The sequence below is a fragment of the Equus asinus genome, chromosome 20 (assembly GCF_041296235.1).
Source record: "Equus asinus isolate D_3611 breed Donkey chromosome 20, EquAss-T2T_v2, whole genome shotgun sequence".
NCBI lineage: Eukaryota > Metazoa > Chordata > Mammalia > Perissodactyla > Equidae > Equus > Equus asinus.
Window position 1 is genome coordinate 83,833,251 of NC_091809.1, and position 18,755 is coordinate 83,852,005.

General features: G+C 37.6%; 1 protein-coding gene across 1 annotated transcript in view; it reads right to left on the bottom strand.

The window, feature by feature from the left end:
* Positions 1–18,755, bottom strand: part of PPME1 (protein phosphatase methylesterase 1) — a 71,069-nt gene that overhangs the window by 10,649 nt on the left and 41,665 nt on the right. The window contains exons 5-9 of the mRNA XM_014842097.3: positions 18,478–18,529; positions 13,746–13,900; positions 12,783–12,873; positions 8,564–8,629; positions 5,264–5,387 (exon numbers count right to left, since the gene is read on the bottom strand). Coding sequence (XP_014697583.1) covers positions 5,264–5,387; positions 8,564–8,629; positions 12,783–12,873; positions 13,746–13,900; positions 18,478–18,529 — 488 coding nt within the window. The remainder of the gene's footprint in view (positions 1–5,263; positions 5,388–8,563; positions 8,630–12,782; positions 12,874–13,745; positions 13,901–18,477; positions 18,530–18,755) is intronic.

The following is an 18,755-nucleotide window of genomic DNA, read 5'->3' on the forward strand; positions in this document are numbered from 1 at the left end:
TCCACTTATATGAGGTATCTAAAGTAGTGAAATTCATAGAAACAGAAAGTAGAATGGTGGTTTATCAGGGGCTGAGGGGAGGGGAACAAGGGAGTTGTTTAATGGGTATAGTGTTTCAAATTTGCAAGATCAAAAAGTTCTGGAAATCTATTACACAACAACATAAATATACTTAACACTACTGAACTCTACACTTAAAAATGGTTAAGATGGCAAATTTTATGTTATGTGTTTTTTACCACAGTTAAAAAAAAAGAAAGAAAAAGATCACTGGATGGGAGTCAGGAAATTTGGGTCTTCTAGTTCTCACTAAACAACTCATTCCATTCTCTTCTATTAATATTTTCCAGGCATAGGACACTTTGAAGTGAATGCTAATTGTTATTTCAGTTTGGAATCTCAGCCTGTCCTATTATATGCAATACTTCCCACTTATGAGCCATTTCTAAGAGATCTGCTCCACAGTTAGAGACACCATAATCTCACAAGCCCCTCCCAAATGCACAGAGGACTTCATATGAAAATGACAAATTTAAGGTAAGGGAACTTCCAAGGATAGTAATATTATTAAATTTTTTTTTTAAAAAAGGAGTTCAAGTCCTAAAAATCGTAAAAACAAAGGAAAAATTCTGGATAGAATTAGAGTTACTCCTGTAATTAGGGTAATGACAATAAATACTTTCTCTAGAGAGATGGGTCATAAAGTTAGTTTAGATGCCTTCCTTCAACAAGCAGTAATACAATAGATTGATGTCATGAGATCCTAGTTGTTGGTTAGGAGAAACAGAAAGCCAGTTACCAATTTTCCTGGAATGTTCACCTGGGCAGGATGCAATTCTCCACACAAAGGCATCTACCATGGGCCTTGTATTATTTCTCAATGCCTCACTTGAAAAATTTTTAAAAACATAGGCTTTGTGTCAGTCAGACCTGAATGAATGCAAATCCCAGATCTATCATTAACTACTAACTGTGGGCTCCTTGAGAAAGTTACTTAACTTTGAGCCTATTTTCTTAGCTGTAAAATGGGCAATACAAGATCTCAAAGGATTGTTCTAAGGATGAACTAGAGACACTCATGTATGTAAAGCAACAGGAACATGGTCTGGCATATAACAAGTAATCAAAAAAAATTTTAAGAATATGAGACTGCAATAAGCTTGAAAAAGAAGAACAAAGTTGGAAGACAAACTTCCTGATTTCAAAACTTACTACAAAGCTACAATAATGAAGATAGTGTAGTACTTGCATAAGGATAGACATATAGATCAATGGAACAGAACTGGGAGTCCAGAAATAAATTCTGACATTTATGGTCAATTGATTTTCAACAAGGGAAGCAAGACAATTAAATGAGAAAGAGAAGTCTTTCCAGCACATGGTGCTGGGACAACTGGATATGCACATGCAAAAGAACGAAGTTACACCCTCCACCTCATACCATACATAAAAAGTAACTCGAAATGGATCATAGACCTAAATGTAAGAGCTAAAAGTAGAAGATTCTTATAAGAAAACATAGGCATAAATCTTTGTGACCTTGGGCTAGGCAAAGCCTTCTTAGATATGACACCAAAGGCATAAGCAACAAAACAAAAACTAGGAAAATGGAATTTCATCAAAATCAAACTTTTGCACTTCCAAGAACACCATCAGGAATGTGAAAAAGACAACCCATAGAAAGGGAGAAAATATTTGCAAATCAGGCACTTGTACCTAGAAAATATAAAGAACTCTTACAACTCAAGAATAAAAAGACAACCCTATTTAAAATTGGGGGCAGGATCTGAATAGACATTTCTGCAGGGAAGATATACAAATGGCCAATAAGTACATGAAAAGATGCTCAACATCAATAGTCATTAGGAAAATGTAAATTAAAACCACAATGAGATACTACTTAATACCCACTAGGATGGCTATAATAAAAAAGAAAGACAGGGGCTGGCCCCATGCCTGAGTGGTTAAGTTCGTGCGCTCCGCTTTGGTGGCCCAGGGTTTCACGGGTTTGGATCCTGGGCGCGGACATAGCACCGCTCATCAGGCCACGGTGAGGTAGTGTCCTGCATGCTACAACTAGAAGGACCCATAACTAAAACATACAACTATGTACTGGGGGGATTTGGGAAGAAAAAGCATGAAAAAAAAAAAGAAGATTGGCAACAATTAGCTCAGGTGCCAACCTTTAAAAAAAAAAGAAAGAAAGATAATAAGTGCTGGCAAGGATGTAGAAAAACTAGAACCCTCATACACTGCAGGTGGGAATGTAAAATGGTACAGGCACTTTGAAAAACAGTCTGGCTGTTCCGCAAACGATTAAACATAGAGTTACCATCAAGCAATTCCACTCATAGGTGTATACCCAAGAGAAATAAAAGCCGACAGCCACACAAAAATCTGTATACAAATGTTCAAAACAGCATTATTCATAACAGACAAAAAGTGGAAACAATCCAAATATCCATTAACTGATGAATGGATAAAAACCGTAGTCTATCCATACAATGGAATATTATTCAGTCATAAATAGGAATGAAGTGCTGATACATGTCACAACATGGAGAATCCTTGAAAACAAACATTATGCTAAGGTGAAAGAGGCCAGTTACAAAAGACCACATACTGTATAATTCCATTTATACTAAATGTCCAGATTAGGCAAATCTATAGAGGCAAAAAGGAGACTAGTGGGTTACCCAGGGCTGGGAAAGTTGAGGAGAAATGGGAAGTGACTGCAAATGAGTATGACATTTCTTTTAAAAGTAATGAAAATGTTCTAAAATCAGATGTTGTGATGGTTGCACAACTCTGTGGCTATACTAAAAACCAGTGAATTGTACACTTTGGGTGAGTTATCTCTTGATAAAGCAGTTAAAAAAAAAGAGACAGATTTATGCATAAACGACTATCTCCTGGACAACTGAAGTTTATTTCTTTAAGGTTTAAAGCTTAAATGTTTTCCCTTTCTTTTCTGTATTTTAACCATTTTGTATTAGATTCTCTCCCCCCTCCTCAAATAAAATGTATATCTTGTCTTATTTTACAGAGCAGAATGGATGCAGCTGACCTCTTATGTGTGTCTCAGGGTCATTTCAAACACTACCTTTTATATTGTACTATAATAGAGATGCCCGTAAGGGCTAATGGGCCCTAAATGGCCCCTGGCTACCGCACTTTAGAAGTTGTAACTGCCTTGTTGTTGTTAAGTTGAATTTGAATTCCCAACACTTTCTCTGTTTTATTTATTTATTTATTTCTCTTTATTGAGATATAATCGACACACAACATCGTGTAGGTTTAAGGAATACAATGTGTTGATTTGATACATCTATACATTGCAATATGATGACCAAGATAGCATTAGCTAACACCTCCATCACATCACATAATTACCATTTCTTTTTTGTGGTGGGAATAATTAAGATCCAGTCTCTTAGCAACTGTGAAGTTTATAATACAGTATTGTTGCTTATAATTACTATGCTGTGCATTAGATCTCCAGGACTTACTTATCTACTAACTGCAAGAAGTTGTGACTGTTGTTTGGAGTTTCTTTGTGTCCTTCTTCAAGTGTAGACTGTTTAGCTATACTCCTCATTGCTTGATGTGCCTCAGTGTGCCCTCCTAACAGAACTGCTAGAGTTTTTATAGAGTTTATAAAACTGCATATAATTAGGCTTATGAAAAACTGCAAAGAAACAACAACTTGGAATTAAAAAAATCAGAGGATCTGGGTTTGTTTTAGTGCTAACATTTATGTGTGGCTGAAGACAAGTATCTGTACCTGAGCTGTAAAACAATGATAATTTCTACAATGCAGTGCTAAAATGAAGACTAAAGGTGATAACTGTGAAGCACTCAGTATAGTTCCTAGCACATAAAAAGTAAAAAGTACTGACAGTTTGTATCAGACTCTCAGATCTGCTAAATACTGCTTGATTACCTTGGGCAAGTCCCTTCATCTCTTTTGTCTGTTTTCACAGTGTTAACACAGGAGAAAAGATCTCCCCTCACCTCACGGAGTGCTGGGAGGGCAAACTGATCATGACTTATTTACATTTTTGTAAACTCCAAAGAGGTACAAAGTATTATTCATTGATCTTAGGATGACAAGAAGATCCTCATTAAATTAAAAATACTGTTTAAAAAAAATGTAGTCTCCTCCTTACTAACAGTAGCATCTCCAAATGCAAAGGAGTATGTGGTATACACAGAGTATACCACCTGCTATTAGTAAGATGTTTATAGTGTATTCCAGAAAGCCTGCTGCTCATGCCCACTAATCATTTCCCTCCTACTACTATTCTCAAATCCATTGCTCAGCAAGCACACACAGAACACTTACTATGCACACAACCTGAGCTAAATGCTGAGGGAAATTCATACAGAACATCAGTTCCTGCCTTCAAAAAGAACACAGGTTATTTTTGTTGGGAGATAATTCTTGTGCAATTAGAGAACACTGAATCTGCATTCTAGGGATGACCACCAGACCACTGTACCTTTGAATGTGGCTTATGAAAATCAATTCTATGACTTAGCCCTAACTTCAAAAAAGAAAGTGCTAAGTTGTGTCATATAGACTCCCAGGGCTGTACTGGAGAGGGATTGATATAAACTGAGGTCAGAAAGCTTCCCCAAGGAGATATACCTTGAAAGATGGGTAGGATCTGGATGGGCTTAGCGTAGACTGGTAGGAAATGGGATTTTCTCATGAGATAAACGACAGCAACAGAGGTACAGAGGTGAGAAAAACCCTAAAAGCCTGATGAGAGAGCAGTCTGTTTGAGGGTAGGGTATATACTGCAAGTTTTATGATAAAATTTGTCAGAGCTATCAACAAATGCCTTATATCTTCTTTTTTTTTTTTGAGGAAGATTAGCTCTGAGTTAACTGCTGTCAATCCTCCTCTTTTTTTGCTGAGGAAGCCTGGCCCTGAGCCAACATCCGTGCCCATCTTCCTCTACTTTATACGTGGGACACCTACTACAGCATGGTGTGCCAAGTGGTGCCATGTCCACACCTGGGATCCGAACCAGCGAACCCCGGGCCACCGAGAAGCAGAACGTGTGAACTTAACCACCACGCGACCAGGCCGGCCCTGCCTTATATCTTATAGCTAACCTAAGTATCTATTATGATAATGTCTTTGCCTCCTAAAATATCTAATGGTGGACAAAAAGAACAATGTCACCTACCCTTCCCCATCCCATACACCCTGAACCATTCCCTACACCTTCCAAGAATGCAGGCTTTCACCCACCTCCATGTCATCTTCCTTTTTCCTCTTATTTACTGACTCACTTCCTTCTTCGTCTTCTTCTTCTTCCTCTATGATTCCTTCCACTATAGATTTTGAGCCTTCTGGACTTGTAATTCCTTCGCACCTAGGTTTAAAAAAAAGTACTATCACACACCTCTCTTCTATACAGAAATTATCTCAGAGATACTGCTAATTATGGCCTTTTATAATCAAATGTTAGTTAAAACTTGGCGCTCCTGGGAGAAGGGGGATGTGAAAAATGTGCATTTTTAAAATGTGCAAAAAGTAGATCAGGGATGTAGAAGGTCATGGCCAATGTATGATTATATTCCAAGGGCTGGTTTCTAGTTCTTACACCAATACTGACCCACAGAAGGAAGTAACCATTTCCTGAGACATGGTGACAAGAGTTTTACTGGCATTATCCTATAGAATCCTCATAACAATCCTATGAAGTAGCCCTGAAGAGTTTAAAAAATTGCTCAGGATCACCTCGCTCATGAGTGGATGAGGCTGGGAGGCAAATCTAGGCCCAATTAACTCTAAAGCATAGTGCTTTTCTACTGCCCCCTGCTGACAGTAGAACAAGGCTCAGACAGAAAGGTAAAAGGCCTCCACTTTTTAATTAGCCGATAGAAACGGGCAATTACAATAAACATGGTCAGCTGAACCTTGGAGATTAGAACATCTGATCCAATCAATTACTGTTGTTTTTCTCTAAAAATATATCTCTTTATTATGTAATTAGGTAGAAAAATTATTATTACATGAACAGCTGGTACCATAATTCCTTTTGGAGAGAATTCATTGGAAAAAATACATTGACAAGTGTTAAAGGTAAAAATCCCAAGGGCCTAGGTAGCAGCTAATACCAAGGTCTGCTCTGCATGACAGAGAATTTGTTATTTTGCCCTTGAGAGGGATAGAGAAGGGAGAAGAGGAGAGAGAATAAGCAAGACAAAAAGAGACTGGGATAAATTGAAGGCTCAGTGAAACTTTGGTGGTGGATTTTAAGAATGATAACCTCTCCTTCTCTGTCTCCTCTACCAAACCTTCAGTGAAGTGTATGTTTGTAGATATTTTAAGTGGGGGTTTTCTATGGGACTTGAGGTGTTAGGTTTCACATCTGGGTCAAAGTAGTATAACAAAGAGAAAAAACATGTGCTCTGGATTTTCATAGCTATGGATTGGCAGTTTCAAGAGAATTTCGTTTAGGCAAGAAGGGCAGGAAGGTTCCAGCTGATATCTATGTGACAATGAAAACACACATACTCTTACATACACAGATTTACATATTAAGAGAAAACACCACTTAAATTTACGTAGTAAGTAAACTTTTAAAATCACTGAACTACCTGCCATGTAACTTCCTGACAAAATGCTGTATCACTCCTTAGACAAATCAGATCTCAAAATATTTAGCCATTGAAAAGTGGGCAGTCTCACAGCTTACTCAAAGCCTCTGCATTGTGTCTGCCAGATATTACTACTCAAATTGCCCTTTCAGGCATAAAATCCATAATATAGTCAAATACACAGGAGTTTGGAACTGAGCTCTGTCATTCACTAGCTGTGCGACTCTCAGAAAGTCACTTTACATTTCCGAACTTCCATTTCCTCATCTATAAAACAACACTTACCTTAAAGAGGTATTGTAAGGATTAAATGAGATAGTGAAAATGAATTAACGAATTCAGGTAATGATCATCCATGTCTACTAAGATTCAAAACAAGACACAACCAGACATTATTTGCTTCCTGATGGCAGTATACAATATCAACTATTCTTGCAAACAAATAAAAAACCAAAATAACAACAAAAAAAACCAAATCTGAACCTGATCAAATCTCTGGATCTAACAATTTACCAATATGGGGAACAAAAGAACATATTAAATTACACCTTGAGGAATCAATCAGCAAATTCAGGACGTGGAAAATTCTACAAGGCAAACAACCAAGTTTCCTCAACAAATTAAATTGCAAGGAAAAAAAAATGAAAGAGATAGAAGTGGAACCTATAGATTAAAAGATACTTAAGAGATATATCCATCAATTGCTATGTAACTACTTCTTTTAAATCTGATTGGAACTATAAAAAAATTATTTATGAGACAGTCAGAAATGTGAATACTGAATAGACATTTGATGATATGAAGGAATTGTTGATTTTTTTAGGTGTGATAATAGTACTGTGATTGTGTTTAAAGTGGCCTTACCTTTTACAGCATACTGAAATCTTACAGAGGAAATTATGTGTTTGTCTGGAATTTGCTTCAAAATATTTTGTGCTTAGGAGAAGTAAATAGGGGCACAGATGAAAGAAGACTGGCAATGAGTTAATACTGTTGAAAATGGGCAATGAGAATGCCAAGATTCACTGTATTATTCTATTTTCATACATCTGAAAATTTTCCATAAGACAAAGTTTTAAAAATGAGACAGTGTATGTAAAATACCTCGCAGAGTGGCTGGCAAATAGCAGGCATTCAATAATGCCATTATCATTTTCATCAACTCTCACGACCCCTGTCTGTTCTATTGGTTTTGTGACTACATAGCAATATACAGGACTCATGTAACTCTATCCAGGAAGATCAATTGAGCTAAATAATCTTAGCTCACCCTTAAAATGTGGCTTTCACTCAGGTTATGATAGCTTTTGTTCTATAATTTTCTCACAACCAGAAGGAGACTGTAACCAGAATGAAACCATAGCTGCCAGCACTAGAGTGGACACAATTTTTAATGTCCATTCTCAGGGATTCTTCACCTTTTAACACCTAGAGTTGTGTTAATAACGTAATCCAGTATTATACAGAAGACGCCATTTGGCTTCGGGATTTCTTCAGAAAAAGGAGAGGGGCCGGCCCCGTGGCCAAGCGGTTAAGTTTACGCGCTTTGCTTTGGTGGCCCGGGATTTCACCGGTTCGGATCCTGGGCGAGGACATGGCACCGCTCATCAGGCGATGCTGAGGCGGTGTCCCACATGGCACAACCAGAAGGACTTACAACTAGAATATACAACTATGTACTGGGGGGCTCTGGGGAGGAGAAGAAGAAAAACAAAAGATTGGCACCATATGTTAGCTCAGGTGCCAATCTTAAAAAAAAAAAAAGAAAGAAAAAAGAAAAGAAAATCTATACAGCTGGCCCAGCTGAGCTCATCTGTAAAAATTACCTAAATTAATGAAGGCATTCACCAGAATGGTAGAACAGGTGTATGACAAGTAAGCAATCTGTAATTCCCTCACCATGTTTCAGTCTCTAATCTGTCCAAGGGGGAAAAATAAGACCTACTGTTTTACTTGGCCAACCATCGAGACACGGGCAGACTCCAGATTTCGAATCTGGCCACTCTTCACACTATAAGAGAAAAGTGGGAAGGGAAAGAGGAGGTTATTCAGCATCCATCTTATCATGTCACTAGGGTCAAAGGAATAATTGTGCAGATTCTGTTGGACCTACTAGGAAGCTGTAGCTACCAATGTAGCTTACTATAGAGATTACCATCACTTCCCAGTTGGTTTTTATGGCTACAAGCCAAGTAGTAAAAAGTAAGTATTCAGTTCTGCAAATATTTACCAAGAGGATACTATGTGTGAGGCTGTGCTCAAGAAGTACACAATTTAGTGGCGAGAAAGAAACATAAACAGGTAATTTTAACATAAGGCAAGGTTCAAAGGAATCACTTTATTCTGAATGAGGAGGTTAAAGAAAGCTTCCCAAATGTCCTGCAACTGAAGACTGAAAATACGAAGTTAAAGGGAAGATAAAAGAGGATGATCAGAGCATTATAGGCAGAGGGCACATTGTGAAAGGAGGCACTGTGATGTAAAAAAGTCACCAGGATGATGAGTTTAGACGACGAAGTGCAAGGAGAACAGGGGAGAGCAAAGACGGAGTGTGACAGAATAGGATAGACAGGCAGGGGCTAGCTCCTAGAGGGCCTTGCAATGCATGATATATAGACTTATGAGCTGAGACTCCATCTTAACAGAATAGTCTTCTCAGAGGTGTCTACTTAAGTATGCCTAAGAGCCAAGCAAAATGACTGCATGTCCCAGGAAATACTACTTGAAGCAGGTCACCAGAACAATTTCTTTAAATTTCATTTTTTAGCCTAAAAATTCTTGTAAAATTTTAAAGTGCACCCCCGCTTAGATAATGACTTTGTTTCTTATTTTAATGATAAACAGAAGCAATTAGAACTGCTACTTCATTTTTCTACCACCAAGTCAATCTACAGAATCCATCAACCTACCAGTGTTTGTAATCATACACTCTGCCTTGATGATTGTTTAATATATGAAATATCTCTGTTCCTATTCAAGGCCAACCTTGGGCACTGGTTCCCATCCCCTCTTGCTTATGAAGACCTTGTCTCCTCTAGTTATTCTGTCTCTCTCCTATGTCACCACTTTTTTTTTCTTTACTGGATATTACAAAACATCCTTTAAAAACATTCTCTAGGGGGCCAGCCTGGTGGTGCAGTGATTAAGTTTGCACGTTCCGCTTCAGCGGCCCGGGGTTCACTGGTTCAGATCCCAGGTGCAGACCTACGCACCACTTATCAAGCCATGCTGTGGCGGGCATCCCACACATAAAATGAGGAAGACAGCACAAATGTTAGCTCAGGGCCAGTCTTCCTCAGCAAAAAGAGGAGGATTGGCAGCAGATACTAATTCAGGGCTAATTTTCCTCAAAAAAAAACCCCCGAAAAACAAAATTCTCTAGCCTTTAAAAACATTCTCAACCCCACATTCACTACTAGATACTACCCCATTTCCACAAGAAAATTTCTCAAAAGAGTTAATCGTACTTGCCTTCTCTACTTTACCTCCCATCCTTTCCCAACTAATATTCCCAACTTATATCAGGTTTCTTTCTCCCACTTATTTTCTGAGATTTCCTTTGTCAAGGTCACCTCCATCATGCCAATTCTAAAGGTCATCTTAGTCCTCCCCTTAGTTGATCTCCCAGCAGCATTTGATGAAGATGCTCTCTCTTTCCTTCTATAAACCTTGCTGTATTCTCTTGGTTTTCCTTCTATCTCATCAACTGTGCCTTTTCAGTTTGTTGGATCTTTCTCTTCTTCCCAAGCTCGAAATATTGTGGAGTATCTCAAAGCTCAGTTCTTCGATCCTTTTTCTGTCAACATCAAATCCCTAGGTGATTGCATCCAATCTTTTGGCTTTAAATATTATCTATGGGATGATGATTCTCTAATTTATCTCTAGCTCAACTTCTTCTAAATAGTATATCTAAGTGCCTACTTAACATTTCCACTTAGATGTAAATTAAGCATTTCTGCTTACCCAAACAAAATTCCTTACTCCCTGCCCCTTACCCACTCCAAAATCTCTTCTCTTTATCTCTACTATTCACCCAATTGCTTGGGCTAAAAACCTAGAAGTCATCCTTAAGTGCTGTGCCTCAGTCTCTCTCCCAATATCCAATCCATTAGGCAGTCCTGTCAGTTCTACCTTCAAAATACATTCCAAGTATGACCACATTACTTCCTCCATTGCCACCCTAGTCGGTGTTTACCTTCATTACTCTCCTATACTACCACAACTGTCTCCTAACCAATTTCCCACTTCTGTTACCACCCTGCCTCTACTCCTTCCCCTATTCTGTTTTCCTCAGAGCAGCCAGAGTGGTGGAACCAAGATGCAAATCCATACCTGTCCAACTTCAAAGCCCAGGCTCTTAACGACTATACCTTACTGCCTCTCATTAGGATGACCAAGAGAGCAAAGGCAGGTTCACTTCACTTTAAATTATTACTGAATTAAATAGGTTGGCCTTGTATTTCAACATTTTTTTCAAGTTGGAATAGCCAAAATGGCTATGAGTCATAAACTCAATTCAAATATCCAGCAGAGTATAAAACAGTATTACCAACTATTTCATAGTATTCTTTCCAATTCTCAGGCTCTGAAAGTAGGTTCTAAAAATTAGTAGCTCTCACAAAATCCAGAATGTTTTAACATTCCACAACAGAACCGTTATTTTATCCTGCATCTGGCAATAGAATTAAGACTCTACCTCCGTTAAGAGAAGGTGTACCCTGACCCCCCAGGCTGGACTGAGTACCTGTCTTCTGTACTTCCTTCACAGTGTTGTGTTTATGTTTACTTGTTTGTATCCCCAGTTTTTGACGATAGGAACTAAGTCTGATTCATCCCAGTTCTTAGATCAGGTACTGACACATCTTAGGTACTAAGAAATGTTTACTGAATAAATTTTAAAAGTTATTTGGAATAATTTTCTCACTGGTTGTTACTGGGGAAGCAGGCAGGGTGCCCGAGGTACATGCTGAGCTGGCAGCAGCTGCATTCTCACTGTTGTGGCTGCCCAAGATGGAGAGATCTTTGGTGCTTCTGAGAGAACAGGAATCCTGCATCATGGCAGTGTGAACAAGGGGAGGTAGACGTGACTTCACCAAACACAAACGTCATTCTGGCAAGCCGTATTTGGCATGAGAACTTCTGTCCTAGGAAAATTTCCTAGGATATATTTACCAGATCCTTAATTTTCACTTGATATCTCTGAGTCAGTTAATAAATATGTTCTGCCTTCTAGTGCAGCCAGCAGTATGCTACATGCTGTATGAAAGTACAAAGGAGAGAACAGCTTCTGCCCTTTGACGTATGAAAATTAACAATATAAGCATATTCCTTAAGGGAGGATTAGAAGACTTAAGAGGTAAATAGTATAATATAATATAGACAAACGTCTCTAGCAATTTTATGGAGGGAGTGATCTGGGTGGTTTGGAGAAGTCAGAGAAAGGATTCTGGAGAAGGGAATGGAGACGGATTTTGAAAAATAGGTAAGAAGACAAGATACAAGATATTTTATCCCAAGACTGATATCCTTGGGGGCGGGACATTGTTTCACTCCTCTCTGAATCTTCACCCTTTAGCACAAAGTAAGCATTCAATAAACGTTTAATCAAATAATTGGTTGAATTAATGAATAAATTAATGACTGAACAGCCTTTACTTAAGTGAAGCCATAGCCAATTCTATCAGTGATTTTTATGAAAATTATTTACCCAAAAGGTTTTTATTTACCCAAAACCCAAATAAAAACTGAGAAAGGAACCTATACCCATCCTCTGTTTCTCCATCATTTTCTCTGGAACAAAGAAAGTGAATCTAGAACCATGGGACATCAGAGATGGAAGAGGCCTTAGAGTCTCATTTAGTCCAAACTCTCACCTTAGAGATGGGAACAGCTAGAAAGCAGATGATCCATAATTATTAAGATTCTAGAAGGTACTACAGTGTACTGGAAAAAGGATGGGTTTTAGAAAACTGAGCCAAGTGTGAAACATTTAAAACATTTTTTTAAAAATTCTGCTCCTTACATAAATGTTTCCATACATGATATTTCAATAAGGCTAAGGCTTGGAAACTGAACGATTCCTTTGAACTTAGTGCTTGAGCTGATGAAAAAGGAAAGCTACAATCTAACATTTAAAATATAGACAATATAGATTTGTGGGTTACCTCCATTCAATGGCATTCTCCAGAGACTTGAAGGTTTTAGGACGACCACGTAAGAAATTCTGCATGCTATTAAGTGCATCCATGGCTGTACCTAGATATTAAACAAAAATTTTAACAATAGTACTTAACATATTCAGCATTTACACTTACTGGGTCAACTGTATACATCTGCCCTCAATGACAGCAGAATTCAGTGATGCTCGGGGGAAAAAAGATGTTGTTTAAGAAAATTCAGAAGACTGATATGATAACCAGCTTCCAAGATGGTCTCCAATGATTTTTGCCCCCTGGTATTCCCTCCCTTGTGTAGTACCCCCACAGTGAATAGGGCTGACTTATATTATATAAGCAATAGTGTGACTTCTGAGGCTGGGTCATAAAAGACATGGCAGCTTCTTTTTAAATGTTAAATAAAATGATGGGACATACATACGATTGAAATATTATGCAGCCATAAAAGATATTTATGAAGAGTTTCTGATGACACAGAAAATGATTATATAATGTGGGGTGTGGGCAAAATGGGTGAAGCTGTCAAAAGGTACAAACACTGTGACTATACAGCATGGTGACTATAGTTAATACAGTACTGTATATTTGAAAGTTGTTAAGAGAGTAGATCTTAAAAGTTCTCATCACAAGAAAAAATTTGTAACTAGGGATGGTGATGGATCTTAACCAGCCATATTGTGGTGATCATTTTGCAATATATACATATATTGAATCGTTATGTTGCATACCTCAAACTAAAACAAAGTTATACGTCAATTTTATCTTGAGAAAAAAAATACTTGGAATGCATTTGCCACAAAATAACATTAAAAAAAGGGATATAAAAGACAGAGGGATATACTTCAAGATGAGTGAAATCAACAGTAAATTAAAACAAGATAACAATAGTCTACCATAGATGTCTCTTATAAGTCAAAAGATTTTGATTTGGTCAGAAGTGAAAAAACTTACCTTCCACAACATCGATCATGCACAGACCCAGGAGGCTTGGCACGAGGTTGGATGATGCCGTGTGGACTGCAATTGCACCACCCATGCTATGTCCAATGAGCATAATTGGAGGAGGGAGGTCCCCATACATGGCTTCAACCACATTGCCAACATCTCTGCAAAGAGAAGGGGAAAAAAGTTGGGAATGCTCTCTGACAACACTGCAAAAACAGTTTTCTTTACTAACTTCTTCCTTTGGTCTGTAACTAATAATTCTAGGACTGTAAAGGTCTGTTGAGCCATCTTGCAAACGTACCTATGTAAATCTCCCACCTGACATGCCCCACAGTATCTAAACATGTAGCCACACATCTAGCCCTTCTGATAAGTGGCAGTTTGAGAACTAAGAACCCAAATTTTCTTATTTTCCTTTACATAACAGTTTCACTGTTCTACAAATTTAGTATAATTACATAAACATATACCTTTATTTTAAACCTAAGCTTGAAAGTCTGGACAAATCATTTAACTGCTGTACACCTCAGTTTCCCCATCTATAAAACAGGAAAACAATTTTATTAAGCACTATAATGTAGTGAAGTTTGGAGTCACAAGACGAATTGCAGCCTCCATTTATTTTTTACCATGTAGACTTAGATTAGTGATTTAATCTCTCAGATAGTTTCAACATCCATAAAATGAGGATAAGAATATCATTTACTATACTGGATTGCTTTGAGGATTAACTGAGAGAGTTAATGTGAAACTACTTTGAAAAGAGTACAGTGCTATACAAATGTTACTTATTACTTACAATTTGTCATGTAAAGTTGTTTGAAGTATGAACATAAATGTAAGTATAGTGTTCTGAGAAATTAGAAAGACGTTCAGGGCTAATTTTTATTGGCTTCTGTGCTAGTCTTTAATTAGGAGTGGAACTGTTTAACAAAGTCAAACCGTAAAGCTTTGAAAATGAGAACTGAAGTAGGAACTTTGGTTTTTATTTGCATATAGGCCTTCTTTGCTATAGCAATAGGTAAGGTATGGTGTGTTTCTAGAGACCAATGGCTCTACTGTCTTCCTTTGGGAGTAGCTGAGTCAGTCAACTTCAAAAGAGTTTTGTCTTGCTGAGTGTCACTATATATCTCAAGCACTCACATAACGTTAGCCAAATATAGCAGGTGTGGATGTGGGGACACAGCCTTTCAAATATGATCTCCACGGTATTCAGAATGGCAAAGATAAATGTTATTAATTATTTCTGAAGGAATTAATCTTACAACAATTACAGATATGAATAGGTTAACTGGAGCATCTGCAGACAATCTGAATGGGAGATAAAAAGGCCACCCAATTTTATAAACAAAAACAAATAGTAGTTCAATATTCCTTTGAAGTTAAATTTAAGGCTAAAACTTTTGGTTATTAACAGATATAATGAGCAAAATAAAAGGATGCTACGGAAGATTATCTAAGTCTCGGGTCTCCCTAAAATACTAACTGATTTGGAGGGGTTCTGCTTTATGCATGAAGGTGGATAGGGTCTGAAACAAACCAGCATAATATTGTATCTAAGCTTAGGAAAGGTATATTTCATCCAGGTAACAGGCGATTATGATCAATCACTTGATCATCTAGCATCAAAAGAGATTTATTCTTATTAAAGTTAGTCAAAGTTTTCAGTCACCAAGATTAGCGCCTTACTTGAGACATGTCCTGAAATTCCAGAGAAATAAAATACAGATGAAGTAGCAGGGATTACCTACAAATCTACTCTGTAACTGGATATACCATAACTTTGGTACATGCTTTTTAAGGGGATTCTGTCATACTTTCCTGAGAAGCAGTATAGCATATCACAGACATAACAGAAAAAGGAATATCAGAGCAACCTGAGCTCAAACTTGGCTCTTCTACTTTCGGTGGAGTTGCATATTTTTTAGGGTTTAAGTTCTAAAGTTGATATGTAAGGCAAAAAACTTGCTGTCAGGACTACCTGAAAACCCCACTAAATCACTCATAACTATGCCCATTTAGAGATTTTTGTTTCACAGAGTGACTGAATTTGGAAATCATATAAATGTTTTATTGCTTTGACTATTTCAGCAAGAATCCAACTTGTTGGCTCTTCTGATTCTTGATAATCATCTTCATCTACTGTATATAGTTTTAATCATTTATTTTCTTTTTAACTTTTGTGCCTGTATGGGAGTGCCTGTAATCAACTTATTGTCTTTCAGCTCCAATTCACCCTTCATTTCATGTTGTACAAAATTGGATCTGAGGCTTTTAAATATTTTTCCTTAGCCAGCTGGCATGAAGTTAAGCTATGTCTGTAGAGGGCACAGGAGAAACAATGCAGAAAGACAGGCTTTTGTTCCTGGTTCATGTGCATTTACTCCACAAGCTCCTCTAGCTTGTACTTTTCTAGCACCCAGGTCCTGCAGCATGGGAAGCCCTCAGCTCCTGCAGCACACACAGCTTTCCCAGTGCCCAAGTCCTGCAGCACAAGGTGGCTTCTCCAACACTCCATTCCCAGTGGGTTTTTTTACCCTAGCTTTATTGAAGTATAATTGGTACACAAAAAGATGGCATATAATTAATGTATACAATTTGGTAAGTTTGGATATAGGTATACACTCATGTTACCATCACCACAATCAAGGCAATAAACACATTTATCACCAAAAGTTTCCCTTGCGTCACTTTTTTGTGTATGTGTGCATGTGTTTGTCACGTGTGTGGTTAGAACACTTAACATGAGATCCACCGTCTTAACAAACTTTTAAGCACACAATATCTTATTGTTAACTATAGGCACTATGTTGTACAGCAGATCTCTGGAGCCCCGCCCAGTATTTTTGTTGCAGAGTGCCTTTGGTGAGATGCGTCCGTGTGAACAGCTTCCCCTGCACCCTGGAGGGCAGATTTCTAGCAAGTTCTGCCAACACTGCATCAAAGTGACTTCCCTGCCTTCAGTAAACCATAGTCATGCCCTCTCTAACAAGGTCTAGATCTCAACCTCTTCCATTACTGTTCTATCTCAAGCCCAAGGGGAAAGTGGCTGCTTCTTACATCTGCTATTCCTGTATTCTGTCTTTGAAATTTTTTCCAGCTTTACTGAGATATAATTGGTACATAAAATTGTAATATGGTTAAAGTGTACAATGTGATGATTTGATATATGTATACATTGTGAAATGATTCCCACAATCAAGTTAATTAACCCTCTATTCTTTAGCATTCTCTTTAGTTCATACTAGCCAATTCCTCATTACTCCAATCCCCTGATACAGTTAATAAATCTTTACATTAAACTTTCCCTGTTCAAATTTCTTTCTTGATTGTCCCAGACTGATACATTTTTAGGCACTGTTTCCTCAAGGTCCTCAATTAATTCTTCAGTTTTCTCTAGAATGTTAGCCAAGCCATCATCACCCTTTGTCTGGCTGCCTGGCAACTTAGATGATGTATTTCACTTTTTTGTCAACACTCAAGAAACCCTTTAAAGCCTTAAAAATCATTCACAAATCTTTCTACAGGTATCACTAACATACTTGATTACTTCAGGCTTCATGGTTCTCACATTACAAAGGCATTAGGAACAACTGAGGAAACATTTGTGGCTCCCTTTTCGTAGTTTCTCGGGCATATATGCATTGAATGGAATGGTACTCATACATTGTTATTTCTCTTTCTCTCTGCCAAGCACTATAGGTGAATGAACACAATTCTGGCCTATTAACTGTGTGACCTCATACAGCTATTCAACCTATGTGAGCTAGTTTCCTCATTGGCAAAAAAGTGATAATAATACCTACACTTCAGAGTTAATAATATAGATTAATTAAAATCAATAACTTATTTATTGTTAATAAATGCTTAATTTACACTTAATAAAGCCTTGCACATTAGAAAGCACACAAACAGGACCTACTATAATGATAAAACTATGGCCGCATGAGTTGGACAAGATTTTTTTGGCCAACGTTGGTCAAATACTTGAGAGGGCATGTATTAAGTACATGAGAGAGCATGTATTAAAGCAGGGTAGTTAGAAGAATCCTGTTAACAATATAGGATAGTGGTTTCCAAACACCATTCATGGGACTGGCTGCATCAGATTCCCTCATGGAGCTTTATCAAAATTTAAATGCCCAGATCCCATTGGTAGAAGCACTAATTCAGTAGGTCTGGGGTGGAGCCAAATCATTTGTATTTTAATCACTTCTCAGGTGATTCTGATGAGTGACAAGGTTTGAGAGCCACTGCATATGCTACATTCATCTTTTACTCTGAGGTCCAGGGTATAATTAAGTTATTCTTTAATACCCTGTTCCTGTCTTGCTATGCAGTTGGACAAAGAATGTGAGCAGGATACTTTAAGAACATTTCACAGCACTTCTGGCATACACTACTTTTCCAAGCATGGGTCCCCAATAGATAACCAGATTTTATTCAACTCTGTCAACAGAAGAAAACTTTTCAAAAGCCAACACAAACTAAACTGTGCCTTGAAAAATTTCCAAGCGCTGTATGTGATGACCATCACAGTGACTATACCGAGAAAGATGGAGGTTTCTTTCAAGATTATATAGTAAGGAGACAGCAGATAGAGGAAAGAGAACAGAAGTAAAATTTTCTCTGTGCTAATTATTGTCCAACAATCTTACCAGGAGAGTGATAAAGTTATACTTCTATTTATAATAGTAATGGAAGCCAGGTGATGTATAAACAATATTAGATTACTTACTTTGCCATTGTTTCTGCAGATAGGTCTTCAGAATTCTTGACTTTTGTTTCCCCTAAAAAGAAAATATTTAAAAATAAAATTCCCAAGGATAGGAATTATAAAAGCAAGAGTATTCTCTTTCAAAAATCTCATCTTTAGACAGTGAAATGAGGACTTTATAATTACGCTTAGCAAGGATTTTCTATGTTACAGATACATCTTTATAGCTGGCCATCCTAAGGAAGATAATTACAGTAGCCTACCAAAGATCTATCCACATTCCTTATATATCACCAGCG